Source organism: Limulus polyphemus, unplaced genomic scaffold, assembly GCF_000517525.1.
Source record: "Limulus polyphemus unplaced genomic scaffold, Limulus_polyphemus-2.1.2 Scaffold2801, whole genome shotgun sequence".
In the NCBI taxonomy this organism is placed as follows: Eukaryota; Metazoa; Arthropoda; class Merostomata; order Xiphosura; family Limulidae; genus Limulus; species Limulus polyphemus.
Window position 1 is genome coordinate 1 of NW_013668411.1, and position 15,621 is coordinate 15,621.

At 32.0% G+C, this 15,621-nt stretch overlaps 1 protein-coding gene across 1 annotated transcript in view; it reads left to right on the forward strand.

Annotated features, from left to right (window-relative positions):
• The first annotated feature begins 1,312 nt into the window (after nt 1–1,312).
• LOC106467933 (putative peptidyl-tRNA hydrolase PTRHD1) overlaps nt 1,313–15,621 on the forward strand; it is a 19,465-nt gene continuing 5,156 nt past the window's right edge. Inside the window, exons 1-2 of the mRNA XM_013928317.2 lie at nt 1,313–1,554; nt 6,841–6,992. Coding sequence (XP_013783771.2) covers nt 1,357–1,554; nt 6,841–6,992 — 350 coding nt within the window. The 5' untranslated portion in view covers nt 1,313–1,356. The remainder of the gene's footprint in view (nt 1,555–6,840; nt 6,993–15,621) is intronic.

The window sequence follows — 15,621 nt, forward strand, 5'->3', positions numbered from 1 at the left end:
GTGTAGTTAAAGTTTCGTTGGAACGAAGTTACGGAAAAATCAATTAACAAACGGAGACGTAACAATACTATAAATGAGGGCGTCCTAAACAAACTCGGTCTTCCTCGATAATTCATGATCATTCGAGAAATTCATCACGTGTTATCAGCGTCACGTGACTTTCGCTGTCGTAACAGTAGTGATTTATTTGTTGACTAGAGAGAGCTACGGATTTTTGATAGTATAATGTTACATTAAGTTACTTATTTATAATATCATTATACCTAAAAATATCTAAAACAAGGGTAGATTATTGAAACGATGTTCTATGAAGCGTCAAATGGAATGATTGTACGTTAGTCCTAGTAGTGTTGTTAGAGAAGTATAACGTAATTCGTAAGCTCAAGCAATTCACAACATTTTACGGCAATGTTCAACTTCAACTTTATAGAAATGTTTATCAGAGGAAATAAACTGATATCGCAGACAATTTAAAAGAACTCGCAAGGGAAAATATTAAGCTACAAAATGTACGAAAACAATTTTGATTGTGATATAATAAGTATCTGTACAATACGTTGAGAAAAAATACAGGAATAACAATATATGTAACTGTGTGTGCGCGTGAATGTGTATTATTAAGTACAGTAGTACTTAATGGTAGGGATCAACAAGGATTCCAAATAATTTAGGCGCCGAAAAACCGACCATTCAAAGTATGGATTACGATATATTATGCACATGTATACTAATAATACGCTTAAAACGTCGCTAATATTTCCGGTATAACAATTCCAAAAATTCTAAAACAGCAACTTTTTCGCCTGCTACCTACCTACATGGTCACGTCAGTGGAGCTACCACCTAGATGGCTCAGACTTTCGCTACAAGATTTCCCCAGCTTACTTGACTGGTCTGCGGGTATCCACTTTTGATATTCCGATAAATACAACCCAACAGATAGCGCTACATATCGATGGATAAACAAGCGACAGTTTCTCGAGGTAAGGTATGTACTTTATTCAGGTTTAACATAAAAAGTATATAAAAAAAGAGTATTAAAAATTATGAATTTTAAAATGAAGTAGGGATTCTGCTACAAAAACTAATGAAACAAGAATTAAGACAACAGTCACAAATTTATAACGTTTAATCCTTACTTTGGCTAACAGATAAGCGTATAAAACTACCAAGGTAGCGAGTAAATTTTATAAATTTGTGATTGTGATTCCAATTCTTGTTTCATTACTTTTCGTAGTAGGTCCTTACTTTATTTCAAAATTCATAATTTTTTAATACTTTAATACTCTTTTTTTTTTTTTTATTTAGCTATGACAATAGTAGATGCTGCGGTAGCCTTTAGACGTTTCAACAGTTATGGCAGCCTCCAGTAACTTATTAGTGCAGTATGTAGTAGTACGAGGCGATCTTTTGAAAACTCTTAAGTGGCCTGTTGGTGCGGTAATTGCACAGGCATGTCATGCTACGACAGCTGTTATTCATTCATTCCAAAACGATCCGAACGTTCTGTCGTATACCTCTGATCTGGATAGAATGCATAAAGTGGTACTTGAGGTGTGTTCAGAAACTGTTCAGTGAAGTCACTGGATTGGATATAGTAGATGTACTACTGTGGTTGACATATTATTAAGTTCTTTACTTTTACTCATAAGTTCTTACAGTTACTGCTCTTATTGGCTTAGCTCTACTCGTCGGGCTGAAAACTTATCAGCTCTACTACTAGCACTAGTAGACCTACCTGGTAACCATAACTGTTTAGGTTTTTGTAACAAATTTCAACTCAAGCCCAGAATCTCGTGCATTCATGATTTACATAGATCATTTACCTTGAAGTCAAAAGCATGAAAACCTAGTGATTATAAATGAGTATTTCCACACTTGTGTCCATGTCAAACGTGAGGAAAGAAAATCCATTATTTCACTTTCTTACTGAGGTTACAAAACTTGAAACATTTTAATTGTATGTTTCCAGTTATGAAACCAGTTTATAAATATTGTTATTAAGATTTTTTTTCAAAATTGTAACTTAAAATGAGTTCAGATGATAGTTTTTTCCATTTAAATAATCCGTCATTAGGATATTTGATTTGTAGCAAGGAAAGAGAGCAATACTTAGTATTTTAAATTTAATTTTTTGTATAAATCTTTATAAAAATGGTTTCAAGTACTAAAGTATTCAATTAAAAAAGTTTACAAATCAGTTTATGTATTGTTACATTGGGAAGGAAAATAACTGATAATAATGGATTTATCTTTTCTCACACAAATATAGGTTTAGAAAGCACATTTCTAATCTCAGTATAAATAAAAGAGGTAATCACCTTGATTTTCATACCAAAGACAGTATAATGTAGGCATTTTAGCAATTCTCAGTTTACTCAATTATCTGAACACAAAGTATGTTTGTTTGTTTTTTCTTCCATATCAATCATTTCTGTGTAGGCTTGATTCCCTCTCACAATACATTGTTAATGTTATACCAGTTATGTATTGTTTAAGTATGGGAAAGGGATAAAATATGATAGAAAAATGTTAAGGAATAGTGAATTACAACTTAAATCTCTTAAGTCTGATGGCATAAAAAAAGATTAAAGTTTCCCTTACTAATTTGTTAACTTTATTTTAGGATGATATATATGTTAAGATTATTGTAACAGTGAGTACTTGGAGTACTTAGATTTTCTAGAAGCTTTTAATAAGGTGACATGTAAAAGATTATCAAAGAAAAATTACAATGGTAGGAGTTGTGGAAAGACTAGAAAATTGGATTGTAGTATTGTTGGATGGGAGAAAGCAAAAGGTTGTTATTAATGGAGACCAGTTACTAGAGAATACATAAAGGATCACTGCTTAGACCTCTACTTTTTCTTATTTACATTAATGATATTAATAGGCCGTAAGTAGTATAGTTTACTAATGACATTAAAATCTTGGGTGTTTCTTGCTGTAACCAAGGGTATTGAGATGTTATAGAATGACTTCGATCTATTGATAACTTGGACAGATATTTGGCAAATGACCTTTAGTTAGAGTTAGAAGCTTGGCTGAAGAAAGGGTTTTTTGGCATATCAATAGATAAGTCATTCAAGTCATCAAAGCAGTGGTCTGTTGCTTCTATTTCTAGTAAAGCTAATATAATTTTAGGATGTATTTGTAGACATGTTGAGTACAAGTGTAGAGATATAATTATCTCTCTATACAAATAAATAGTTGAACCTCACTTGTCCTACAGTGTACTTATCTAAGGAAGGATATCTACTAATTGGAAAGAGTTCAAAGATGGGCTACTAGAATTATCCAGGGATGGAAGGGTTATCTTATAGGAATAGGTTAGGATCTCTTATTTTCTTTTAAGATAAGGATAAAAGCTGAATTTAGTTTATATTAAGTGTAATATAATGCATTTGAGAAAAGAAAGGTATTGTAGAGGTGATATTTTCGAAGTTTACAAAAGTACCTAAGAGATCAATAGGATCAAGCCCTCTGATTTCCTTGTGCCATATTTTGAAGATATAAGAATGAAAAGACATAAACTTAAGATTTGGAAAACACAGTTTAGGTTCCAGTTTAGACAGTTTTATTTTTCTAACAGGGTGACTAGTTTATAGAATAAATGACCATCTGTAACAGTAGTGGAGTCTAGCACCTTTTAAGAGTTTAAGAGGTGAAAATAATTTTCCTTATGATTAAAGGTTTAATTTTTACTTTGTGTGTGTGTGAGTGTGAAAGATCAGTCTTGAAAGACAAATGGCCCTTTGTTGTCTGTTGGTTATGTTGAGTCCAAGATATTAGAATCCAGTTTTTCAAAATGGTTGCAATAAAACATCAAACAACTTGTTTTGATTAAAATTTCCTATTTATTCATACTCATTATTATATTAGGCTTATTTAGTTAATTGTTCAACAGAAGTTGAATAAACATTGATCTAGTTTGTATGCTACCAATTTTTTTAACTTGTGAACTAGTATTTCCTTCCATTTTTGTTGTACTGTTTCCCAGAGTTGATGTAGAATAATTGGCTTGTGTTTTGCAGCATTTCCTTATCTTCAACTAGTGCCACAGAGTTATAACTGAATTAGTATCAATTGTGATTCTGGAATAACAGTTTCATAACTTTTATGTCACTATCTCTTTCCTTGTCTTCCAAGTACTTGTGTTCAGTTGGGCAGTATGTTTTGGATCATTATCTCACTGAAATTCAAAACAAGAGCCAATTAAGTATCATCAACTGGATATTGCATGATGAACTAGGCTGTTGTGATGCTACTCCTCTTTTATAATGTCATCAGTTTTTACAATATCATCCACTCCTTCATGAGAAAAAAATTACAGACTCAGCATCACATTTCTGTTTTGCTTGCACTTCTCATGACCAGTAGTTGGTGTGTGTGTGTGTGTGTGTGTGTAATTATAATGTAGTGAATAATTGTTTTTGTTGTAATTATAAAACAATATTTGGGTATTACACACACTTACACTATTAATGTTTTGCCAGCAGTGGCTGTCAATTTTTTAGTTTTTTGAAAAAGCAAATTAACCTTTTTGTCTTGTGTTATTGTAGTTTTATACATTGTGATTTAATAAAATAGAAGCTATATGGAGTTCGAGATTGTTTTTAATAAGAATTAATGATAAATTTATCATTTAGTTATTGGATTTCTGAAAATTAAAACAATGAAATTTGGATATTAAAAGCCCATGAGGGGTGCTGGTTAGGTTGAACTCTTAGTCATCTATATTTTCATCAGTTATTTTTTTTCCTTTGAAAACTTAAAAACAGTTATTTGATCATGAAACTGATAATCATATTAACTTTTTATAAATTATGTCAGTTATACTTGTACAGTTTGAAAAGACTTACTCTCAGCTGGAGGAACCTTTTTTTTCAACTTTCTTCACCTTATCTTTAAAAGAAAACATCTCATGTAACCTAAATTTTAATCATACTATTTAAAGCTGTCTTTAATATTTTTGGTCAGTCTTCTTTCTTTTTTGATCACACAGAGTACAGATATATTTAAACATACACCAAAAACAATTTGTAATAATCTGTGTGCATATCTTTATAGGAAAAAGAATACTTGAACATCTATGTGTATGATAAATTTCCTGAAATCATTAAAGAACTGTTAATGTAGGTCTGTCATTTCACACATTCAAGTTCATTATCAACAACAAGTTAATAGTGGTTTAACAATTCACTGATTAGAGTTAAATGGAAGTTCTACAAATGAATAGGACTAATATTCCACTTAATTCTAAGTAATTAGTACCAACTACAGTTGCTTTGATTTAAAGCTTAGTTATACTTCACTGAAGGCTGTCAGTTACAGTTACTCTACTTCAAAGACTATTAGTTGTTTGTATATAGGACATTTGTTTTTTGAAGACCATCTCTTTTATTATGGTTTCACTCTTCTGATAATATTCTACTTAAATCCTCTTCTTTACCCTAGTTATACCAAACTATTTGTTTAAAAATGACTCTTGAGTTAGGTGGTACTAAATTCTGTGTGTTTTAAGTAACATACACATTGCTTATCAAAGAAAGTTATATAGATATATCAAATTCCTCTCTTCATCTCTGTGTAAAGGAAGAAGTGCTTTTAGAATTAAACTAAATTTTTTTTGTGGAATTTTAATGACATTGTGTTTAACAGTATTTGTTACCCTATTCAGTTGTTTTCAGTTGCATGTTGTAGTGATTTGCTTTTGCATTACTCTCTATCACTTCTGCCTTTCTTACGATATTCCTCATAAATATCATTAAAATGTTTTTTATGACCATAGCCAGTTTTTTCATAAGTACATTTATTGGGTGCTCAAGATTTATATACTGCATCTACAGAATTTTACAATCCTTTGTTAGTAAGTGAAAAGTAAGTCTCATATCTTGTGACCTGTTTTCCTGGTTGTTTCATGTATAGAAATTATGCTTATCTACTCAGTTATTACAGTACATAAAGCATGGTTTACAGAATAATTAGTTTGCATGTTTTTCTTTACTGTACACATATCATGGTAAACACATGCAATGTGATTTATTTGCCAAGTTGTGTCTTTCATTACTATACTTGATATGTGGTTTACTGTGAGATCTGCCTGCATATGTCATGGTTTATAGTGAGATTTGTCTGCCTTTTTATTTCTCCCACTAATTTTATATAAATCATGGTTTACAGAGCAATATCTGCATATTGAATTGAGTAGTGCATTTACTTCTCTTCTAACGCACTTGAATTATGATTTATATGCTTGCTGATTTAGTTATACTTGTATTCTTTAGTCCATGTTGTTAAATGCATCATGGTTTAATGTGTTATTTGACATCCTGGTATACTATTATTGCTACACTCATTATGATTTAGTGTGAGATGTATCTCCCCCAAGTCTTTTTTTTTTGTTACAGCATTGGACTTGCAATCTGCAGGCCACAGGTTTGCCCATTCAGCCATGGATTGTTATAATGTGACAGTCAATTTCACATTTCATTGCTAAAGAGTAGCCCAAGAATTGGTGGTGGGTGGTGTTGACTAGCTGCCTTCCCTCTAGTCTGTCACTTCTAAATTAGGGATGGATAATACAGATAGCCCTTGAATAGCTTTGTGCAAAGTTCAAGAAATAAACAATGTCTTTTGTCTAGTATAGCAAGGAGTATCCTGTGACTTGTGTGATTTAAATTTGCATTACACTGCTTAATTGTACTTACATATATATATCTGATAATGATGTGATCCATTTACACAGGTGTACTTTATATAATGTAATTTACTCGATTTATTCATTTCAGATTAAGTATGAACTGAGACCAAGTCATGAGTTTAATCTATTTTCTGTAGGCTCCAGATGAGACAAGCTTGTGGACCTTATCAGAAGCCTTGACTGCTGCTTCAATAGATTATAAATTATGGGTTGAACAACCAGAAAATTTTCCTACTTGCCTAGCTACCAAGCCTTATAAAAAGGAGGACATTCAGACTTACTTCAAAAGGTTTAAATTATTTAAATAAAGGTTGTCATTCACCATAACTACATTCTTTTGTGTGGTTGGCTTACTGTGTTTTACTTAAGATTTGTCTTCTGAATCTGTTATATACATGGGGAGACCAGTTTACCGATGAGTACGATGAAACCAACATCTGCATTTCAAACTAGTAGACATTGGTTTCATTAATGCTGATTAATAGGCATGACTGATTACCTATGATTAATATCATGTAAAACAATCAACTGATATGAAGTTATGATTTTCAATTAATCCAACTATCTATATAATTGAAATATTGTCATTATGATTTCTCATTATTACTGTTGATTAATTCAAGGTTGTTAAGCTTAATCAGTTAGTGTTTCAATTCATGAAAATAATCAACCAATCAAAATTAGTGATTCTTATTACAATGATTAATCATTGAGCAAATTCCACTAATTGTTCAGCTCTAATCTTGACAGTTTGCCCAAAATTCAAACACTTAGAATATTTATTAAATTCAGTGGAATTTCACATTACTTATGAAAGGTTATTTCTAAGTTAATATTTGTTATTCAAGTATGTTGCAAAGTTTATTAAAGTTCCCGTATTCTGCCTGATAATGCATATTTTGTGAGCACTCTTTTGTACTTGGTTTTAAAGATACTTATGGTTCTCCTGTGACGAGATTTTTCACCTTGTGGTAGGATCGGTGAGTAGTTATAAAATTTGTTATCCTGAATAAGGCTTAAGCTAAAATATAAATAATTCTTTTGGCTTTCACAGTACTCATTCAGCCTTGGGGAGTAGTATATATATATTTTTTTTTTATTATGTTACATTTAAAAAATAATGCTATGATGAGATCTTATTTCCTTGTTTTACTACAGGATCTGGGTATACAATAGTTTGGCAATCAAGCAATACTGAATGGCTACACCATTAATAATTTTCTTGCATATTCATAGTACAAAAATTACAAGGAAGCCTTTACAAGTAATTGTGCTAGCACTAGTAATTTGTATAAATAAGAACACTTGACTATATAATGTAAAAGATTTATAACATTATGCATTTTCATTGGAGAAGTTGAATGGAGTTCATCACTGCAAATGGAATTAGAGCCTTAAATCATAACTGAAAATATAAGCATGATAACAAAACTAAAACTACATAAATATCTTTTTGTGTAGGTATGATAACCTCATGGAAATCATATAAATCTACCATCTTAAAGATGTATACAATTACAGAGTGGATATCGTTGGATATCTGTAGCTAAAGTACCCATGTACACTGAGGGATGCCCATACACATAATGTTGAGAAAGCTTTTCAGATTCAGGAGTGAGATACTGTTTGAAGCTATACTGAATTGTTTTTGTAGTTAAAACTTAAAGTAAAAATACTGTCTATAGCTACAGTTGCTAAATGTGTATTTTTCTTTGTATATATAACCTATAATAATAATAGCTACTTATTTTAACAAGATATGGATAATTTATAGCTACAGTAACCAGATTTCGAGAGATGTAGATATATACTAATTCTAAATTCTGATCAGAGCTAGCTAACTACTCTCAGGACAATACTGAAAATCAACCTGGTGATGAGAATAGCTAATTAAAGACAGACAACTACAAAACCCTATAACTCATGCTTTCAAAAGGTGGACCTTTCATTTTAAGGGGAAAATTTGGGAATCAGTTTGCCCCTGATGAACAAAAGCCAACAGGCTATAGGGTTTTGTATTTTTGTCTTTGATTTTTTGAATTTATGTTTGTATGACATCATGAATATTACCAATTAAATATATTTTTGTTCTTACTTATAATGAATTGTTTAATTGGTTGGATATCCTTGTTGTTAACAATATTTTCAGCTGTAAACACAATATTTCATGAGGTTTGGTCAGATAGGAGATTTCAGTTAGTCCTCAGTCCACATTACTACAGTACAATATTACTACAGCTACAATAATAAAAAGTATATAGTTATTGCTCCTATAAGTAAGCTTGAGTATTTGACAAACAAAAATAAAAGTGGTCAAGTGACTTTTCAAGTATGCTGACATTTTATTTCTATGGTCAAGGAAGTAACGGAAAGCATAAAGTATTTTATTAAAGTTTTTGAAGATGTTTTATTACTGTAACTAGGCTATTCTCAAAGCTCAATCTATTATTTAGAAACTGAACATGAGTATTTTTTTTGCTTACATCTACATTGTAACTTCCAGCTCAGCATAAAAACTGTATCTTATTTGTAGATAATCCAACTGTTTATTTTTTTATTAATTTATACCAAAGCTGTAGTACAGTTATTGGCTAATAAGGCTGTTATGAACTGTATGCAGAGTTTTAACATTTTGCTAAGCAGCATCTCAGGCCAGTCAAATAAGCTATTTATGGCATTGGTTCTTCTAAAATTTCATCTTCGATTGTTATTTGTTCATATCTGCAGTCAGTTCTCTCTTTTACAGTGCATTGTTCCTCAAACAGACCAGTTTCATTCAGTACATTCTGTTGCGTAAGTGTTACTGTGTTGAAAGATGTTGGTCACAGTGGCAAAAATAGAGGGAGGGTACAGGCATTTGTATCATGAGAGAGAACCTTAGATTCTAAAGCAGGAATGGCATCTCACTTGGCTTGATTACTAAATAGACCAATTTTGGATTTGAATTAGTAAACATTTTGCTAATCATTGTAATCTTTGAAAATGGTCAAATGCTAAATTAAACTTCTAATTGCTCAGGTAGTGCAGGTTTGTCGTCTGATTAGGTAAATAGCATTGTGGGCTGGGGGTGATAATTCTTTGATACGTCTTTCATCTAATTTTCAGCTTTGGTGAATAGACAGTTTTTTGCTAAATCAAACTTCTCATTGCTCAGATCCTTCCTTTGGTAATGCAGGTTTGTCGTCTGATTAGGTAAGCAACATTGTGGGCTGGGGTGATAATTTACTTAAATGATTCTTTGATATGCCTTTCATCTAATTTTCAGCTTTGGTGAATAGACAGTTTTTACTTTCTCATGCACCTAGGATACATCTTCACTGAATAGAGCAATGGAGTATTTGGCACTTGAAATTTTATTGTGTACTCAGTTCATTACTTATTAATCATATGTGCATGAGTGTGGGGGTTAAAGTGCACATGACACAAACTTTCACAGAGTACCATTCAACCTGGTATTATATATTTGATGTCAGAATTATCAAATGTTCATTTTACCCTACACTGCTGATATGAAGACAGTTCATGGTAGGGGAGAGTAAATACCAGCTACAATATACAAGGATACTGAAAAATGTAGATATGTATTTTGGAGGTCCTAGAGGTTATGCAAATACAATATGCAGACTATACAATGGAAAAAATTATTTTAATTTTTAACATGAACATCTCCTTCCACTTCGACTTGTCCGATTCCAACTGATATCATCAATTCACAAACTATCTTGTGTACAAATACTTTGGAATACATCTGATTTTTTGTGTACAACAGACTTGCATATTTTGCTAAAACATGCTACTTTTGTGTAGATATAGGCAGCAAATTAAGAATTATAGTCAACATTCCTTCTCCAATATGGGATTGGTCCATTGGTTATTGAAATTTATAGAAATATTCGGCTGTTCAAATAATGAGCAGTCGTTTGATTGATTAGAAGACAATTTTACGATATCCGTTGTAGCTATAATAGTCAGATATTAGATATCTTTAGTAACCTGATATTTAGAGATGTCATATATCAAGAATAGTGCACATTGTCAAAGATTACAAATCTGATAACTATACTGCACAAATTAATTAAAGAATAACTAAAACTGTAATATTATAGCTATGACAAACCAAAAATTGTTGTTATATAATATCAATTGCTCCTCAGTTAATTATTATGTAAATTAGACATTTGATTGCCTAACGTAGCTAATTAGATTTTAATTTTGGGTTGACTTTTTCTGTGCCTACTTGTGACTTTGAAGAAACAAAACATTGATGGCATATTTGTATTTTTCAAAGGCCTCGCACTTATATCTACCTCTTCCATAATAATAATTAACTTCTAGTTAATACAATATGAAATTAATTAAAAAATTAATCCAGAAGTTGTAAAGTTTCATCAACTCACTAAAACTTGTAAAAGTAGAAAAAGCTCTATTAAAATTTCACATACTTACAGTATTATAAGAATGAATAAATATTTGGAAATAAATTCATTTTTAAATGTTTATTCATGCTTATAATATCATAGGCATGTGAATTTTTAATATAATTTAGCATGAAATTTTCTTATTTATTTTTAGGAAGTTTTAATTTAATAACATTTGACCATTCACCTAATTACTACTAAAAACAAAAATATTCCATTTCTTTAAAAGTAGAACATATCCTATTTGCAAAGTTAAAAATACACTATCTGTAATCAACATATGGTAAACGGACATATTTATGTTAACACTGTTAGAGCAAACTTTTGAACAGGCTGTGAGCATCATGCACATTAAATTTTTAGTAGCAAGTTGAAGTGTGAAACATTTTTGTAGAATTATCAGCACTTGCTGATATTAGTAAATGCATTTTTTTACTTCAGTAATGCAATGATTATTTAGTATTTGTTGCAAATATCAAATATTTAAAGTATAAATTTGACATGTCATACAATGCTTGTAAGTTATTACTTCACAGTTGTAATTAATTAATTATAATAGTAGTTTCTGTGTGTGCTTCTTCCCTGGATAAACCCAAAAATAATCTGTTTTTTTTTAAATGATTGAAATAAATGTAAAATCAAAAAGGAATCTTCAAATAGCTGTGGCTGTAATTTGATCTCAAATTAGTCAAGAGAAGGAGCTATGAGCTAAAGGTCTGTACCTGAAAAAAAGTTGGAGCCTTTCTATGAACCACTATGATGCAGCTAAAAGATTGGGGGGGGGGGAGAAATTTGTAGATTAATTCAGTGAAAAAGTATTCAGGACTATATTAAAATTATTAGCACAAAGGAGAAACATTTCTAAGTAAAAGTCAAATAATTTCTTCAATTTTGTGATCTAGAATGTAAATGGTTGATGAATCAGACTGTACTGTATGTATATAAATATACAGTGATGTACACAATCTTGGTTGTTACACTGAAGTGAATCACTGAGTTTAAAGTGTTTCACATTGTTTATAAACCATTTTTTGATGTTTTAATCGTTTGGAGAACAATTTACAGCAGGTTGCAAGTTGATTCCAAATATCTTAAAAGTGTTGTCAGGAAAATTTGGAATTGATTCCAGGCCGATTGTATACTTGCTTGGACACCATCCATACAGAGGTGGGAGTGCAGAAAAGTAGCCAAGAAAGAAAATGTAAACTGTTGAGAGGAGCGAGGTGAAAAATTTTAACTGTTGGACTACAAATATATAGAAATAAAGAAACTATGCACAAAAATTGCTTTTCATTGTACAAAAAAAGTGCAAACGTAAGATTAAAAAATTCATTAAATGAAAAAACAGGCTATACCCAAGGCCCTTATGCTCCTTTTGCCTTAAAATCAAAACTTAAAAAGTCCCTATTTATGTATTAAGAAACAGCTTAATGAGATTCTTGGATCAACAACTCCATTAGCAAGATGGGCCAAATAGTTATTTATAATAAAGGTGTACCGATATTAATGTTGGTACTGATATAGGCTTATCAGTAATATCAAAAATCGGTAAAGAAACTGTACTGATACGAGTATGTGTATTTACCTTTGCGTGATGTTGCCATTTTATTCTTTTGTTTTGTATAAATGCTACGTGTTAAAGTGGTTGTATGGAATTATCTTACTGTTTGTGAAGACAGCGATAAATTTAGCATTTGTAATATTTGTAAAAATCATGTATCTTGTGGTGAGAGTTCCATTAAATGTTTTAATACCAGCACCCTTATTGATCATATTAAGAAGAAACACCCTGTGGATTATTGTGATTATGAAGAAAATAAAAGGCTGAGAGAACTGAAAGAAAAGTAGAAGTGGAAAGAACAGCCAGGTTTTTGACATGTTTCAATGATGGAAAGAGAGACTAAAGTTAAAATATGGGACATCAACGATCCTCACACATTTAGTATTTACAGTTAGTAGGTGAGGTTATTGCTACTGATTACCAACCAGCCATTTTCAGTTGTAAACGACACTGGATTTATTCGTCCATTAAAACCCTTGAGCCTAGGTAAGTTATACAAACTTGTAAGTATTTTTCAGAAAATGTTGTACCAAATTTTCAAACTAGCAGAGATGCTTGTGGATGTATCCTACTTGAGTCTTACTACAGATATTTGGAGCTGCAACATGGCTTATGAATCTCTGAATAGTTTAAAAGCCCACTGTTAAACTTATATTAAACTAAGATTGTAACAGAATATCTGCTGTGTTGCATGCACATATATGCACTGATGAATACTTGTGTGAAAAACTTGAAGATATGTTGCAGAATTGGGCCATTGGCAAGGATGGAGTGTATTTATTATTGGAATATTGTGTTCAGTTTTGGGCTCCTTACCTTAGGAAGGACATTGAATTGTTGTAAAGGGTTAAGAGAAGAGTTACAAGAATGGTGCCTGGGATGGAGGGGTTGTCATACGACGAGAGGCTGAAATCACTCAAATTGTTTTCTCTTGAAAAAAGAAGAGTTAGGGGAGACCTGATTGAGGTGTTTAAGATTGTAAAGGGAATTGATAGTGTTGATGTTTCATCTTTTTTTTATATTTAACAATAAGAATAGTAGGACTAGGGGACACAAATATAAATTTTGGCAAGGTAGGAGTCATCTTCAATTAAGACAGTTTTATTTCTTTAACAGGGTGGTTGAACTTTGGAATGGGTTGCCTTCAGATGTTGTAGAGCCAGTAAATTTAAGTGAGTTTAAGAAAAAGCTTGATAAGCATATGAATGAAAAGGGCCAGGTTTAAAATATTTTTATTTTTTAATCATTTTAATTTAGTTTTGAGGATGGAACAGCCGAGATGGACCAATAAGTCCCATGTTGTCCTACAGTGTTATGTTATTTAATATTGCATGAAAATGCAGTAATATGATGGAAGCCACACAAGATGAGCATCTTCTTAGCTTGGGATGCTTCGGCTGGTCATGCATGAAGGAGTGTAATCACAACATTTAGTGAATGATGTTTTAGCTGTATCTCACAGAATTGTTGGATGTTCTAAACACACTACTTTAGCCTACCATCATCCGAATGATATACAAGACAAGTTGGTACAGAATAAACCAACAGAGTGGAACTCAACCCTTTATATCTTGCAGTCAGTGTACAAGCAAAAAATGGCATGGCTGAAAATTCAACTGAATATGATGCTATCAATGTGTTAACTTCTCATCAATTTGAGTTGACCAGAAAAATAATTGCAGTACTAGAACCTGTAGAGGAAATATCAAAAATGATATCTACTGATACAACAGTAGCATCTGTGCTAATACCTTTGTTGAGAAGTCTAGAAAAAAGCATTGAATAAGCATGATAATAACTCAGAAGTCCATACAGTGAAGTGAGATGATAAGTGCAATGAAATGGAGACTTAGTGAAGTTAAAGAATGAGGGGAATTGGTTGTTTCCACAACATTGAATCCTGACAAGTTTTGTTTTCTGAACATGATACCAAAGCTTTAGTCAAAAGATTTCTGATAGAAATGTGTTTAGAATCTGTTTGTTTGTTTTTGAATCTCGCACAAAGCTACACGAGGGCTATCTGCACTAACTGTCCCTAATTTAGCAGTGTAAGACTAGAGGTAAGGCAGCTAGTCATCACCACCTACCACCAACTCTTGGGCAACTTTTTACCAACGAATAGCGGGATTCACAGACACATTATAACGCCCCTACGGTTGAAAGGGCGAGCATGTTTGGTGGGATGGGGATTCGAACCAGCAACCCTCAGATTGCGAGTCGAGCACCTTACCCATCTGGCCATGCCGGGCCTTTAGAATCTGTACAGGACAGAGATGTTGAGCCACCTAAAAAGAAGCAACATACTGGTGATACTGGATCTAAATCTACTTGCAAAGTATGGAAATGCTTAGCATAAATTTTTGAAGACTCAAAGAGAATCTACAGATACTAGGGAAGGAAATGAATAAATGGTAAACAACTACTTGTGGGAACTCTTAATTAGCTAAGAAGTGGTAACCCCTATACGTGGTGGAACAGTAACAAGCTACAATATCCTATCTTAGCTAAGATAGCTAGATATTACCTTAGTGCATCACCTAAAAGTGTTTCATTGGAGAAATACTTTACTGGAGCTGGTAATGTTATGATGATCATTGAAACTGACTTTATGCTGAGATTGCTGAAACGTTACTATTTATTAAATACAACTTACCTGTTGTAGGTTTTAAGTATTAAACTTGTGTACATATAACGTGTGTATGTGTGCTTGGCAGTTGCGTAGCAAGGATTCTCAGCACCCCGGGGCAAAGACACTTTTGGCGCCCCCACCTCTGAAATGTTTTATGACTCATTACCCACTTAATGACAATAACATAAAGAATTAATTACCACCTTACACAGGCCTAAAATAAAGTCACGATCTCAAAACTGTAACAAAGAGTAATATTTCAAGCATGCAGAATAAATTTCTGTTATATCCCTAGTTTTGAAATTTGTTT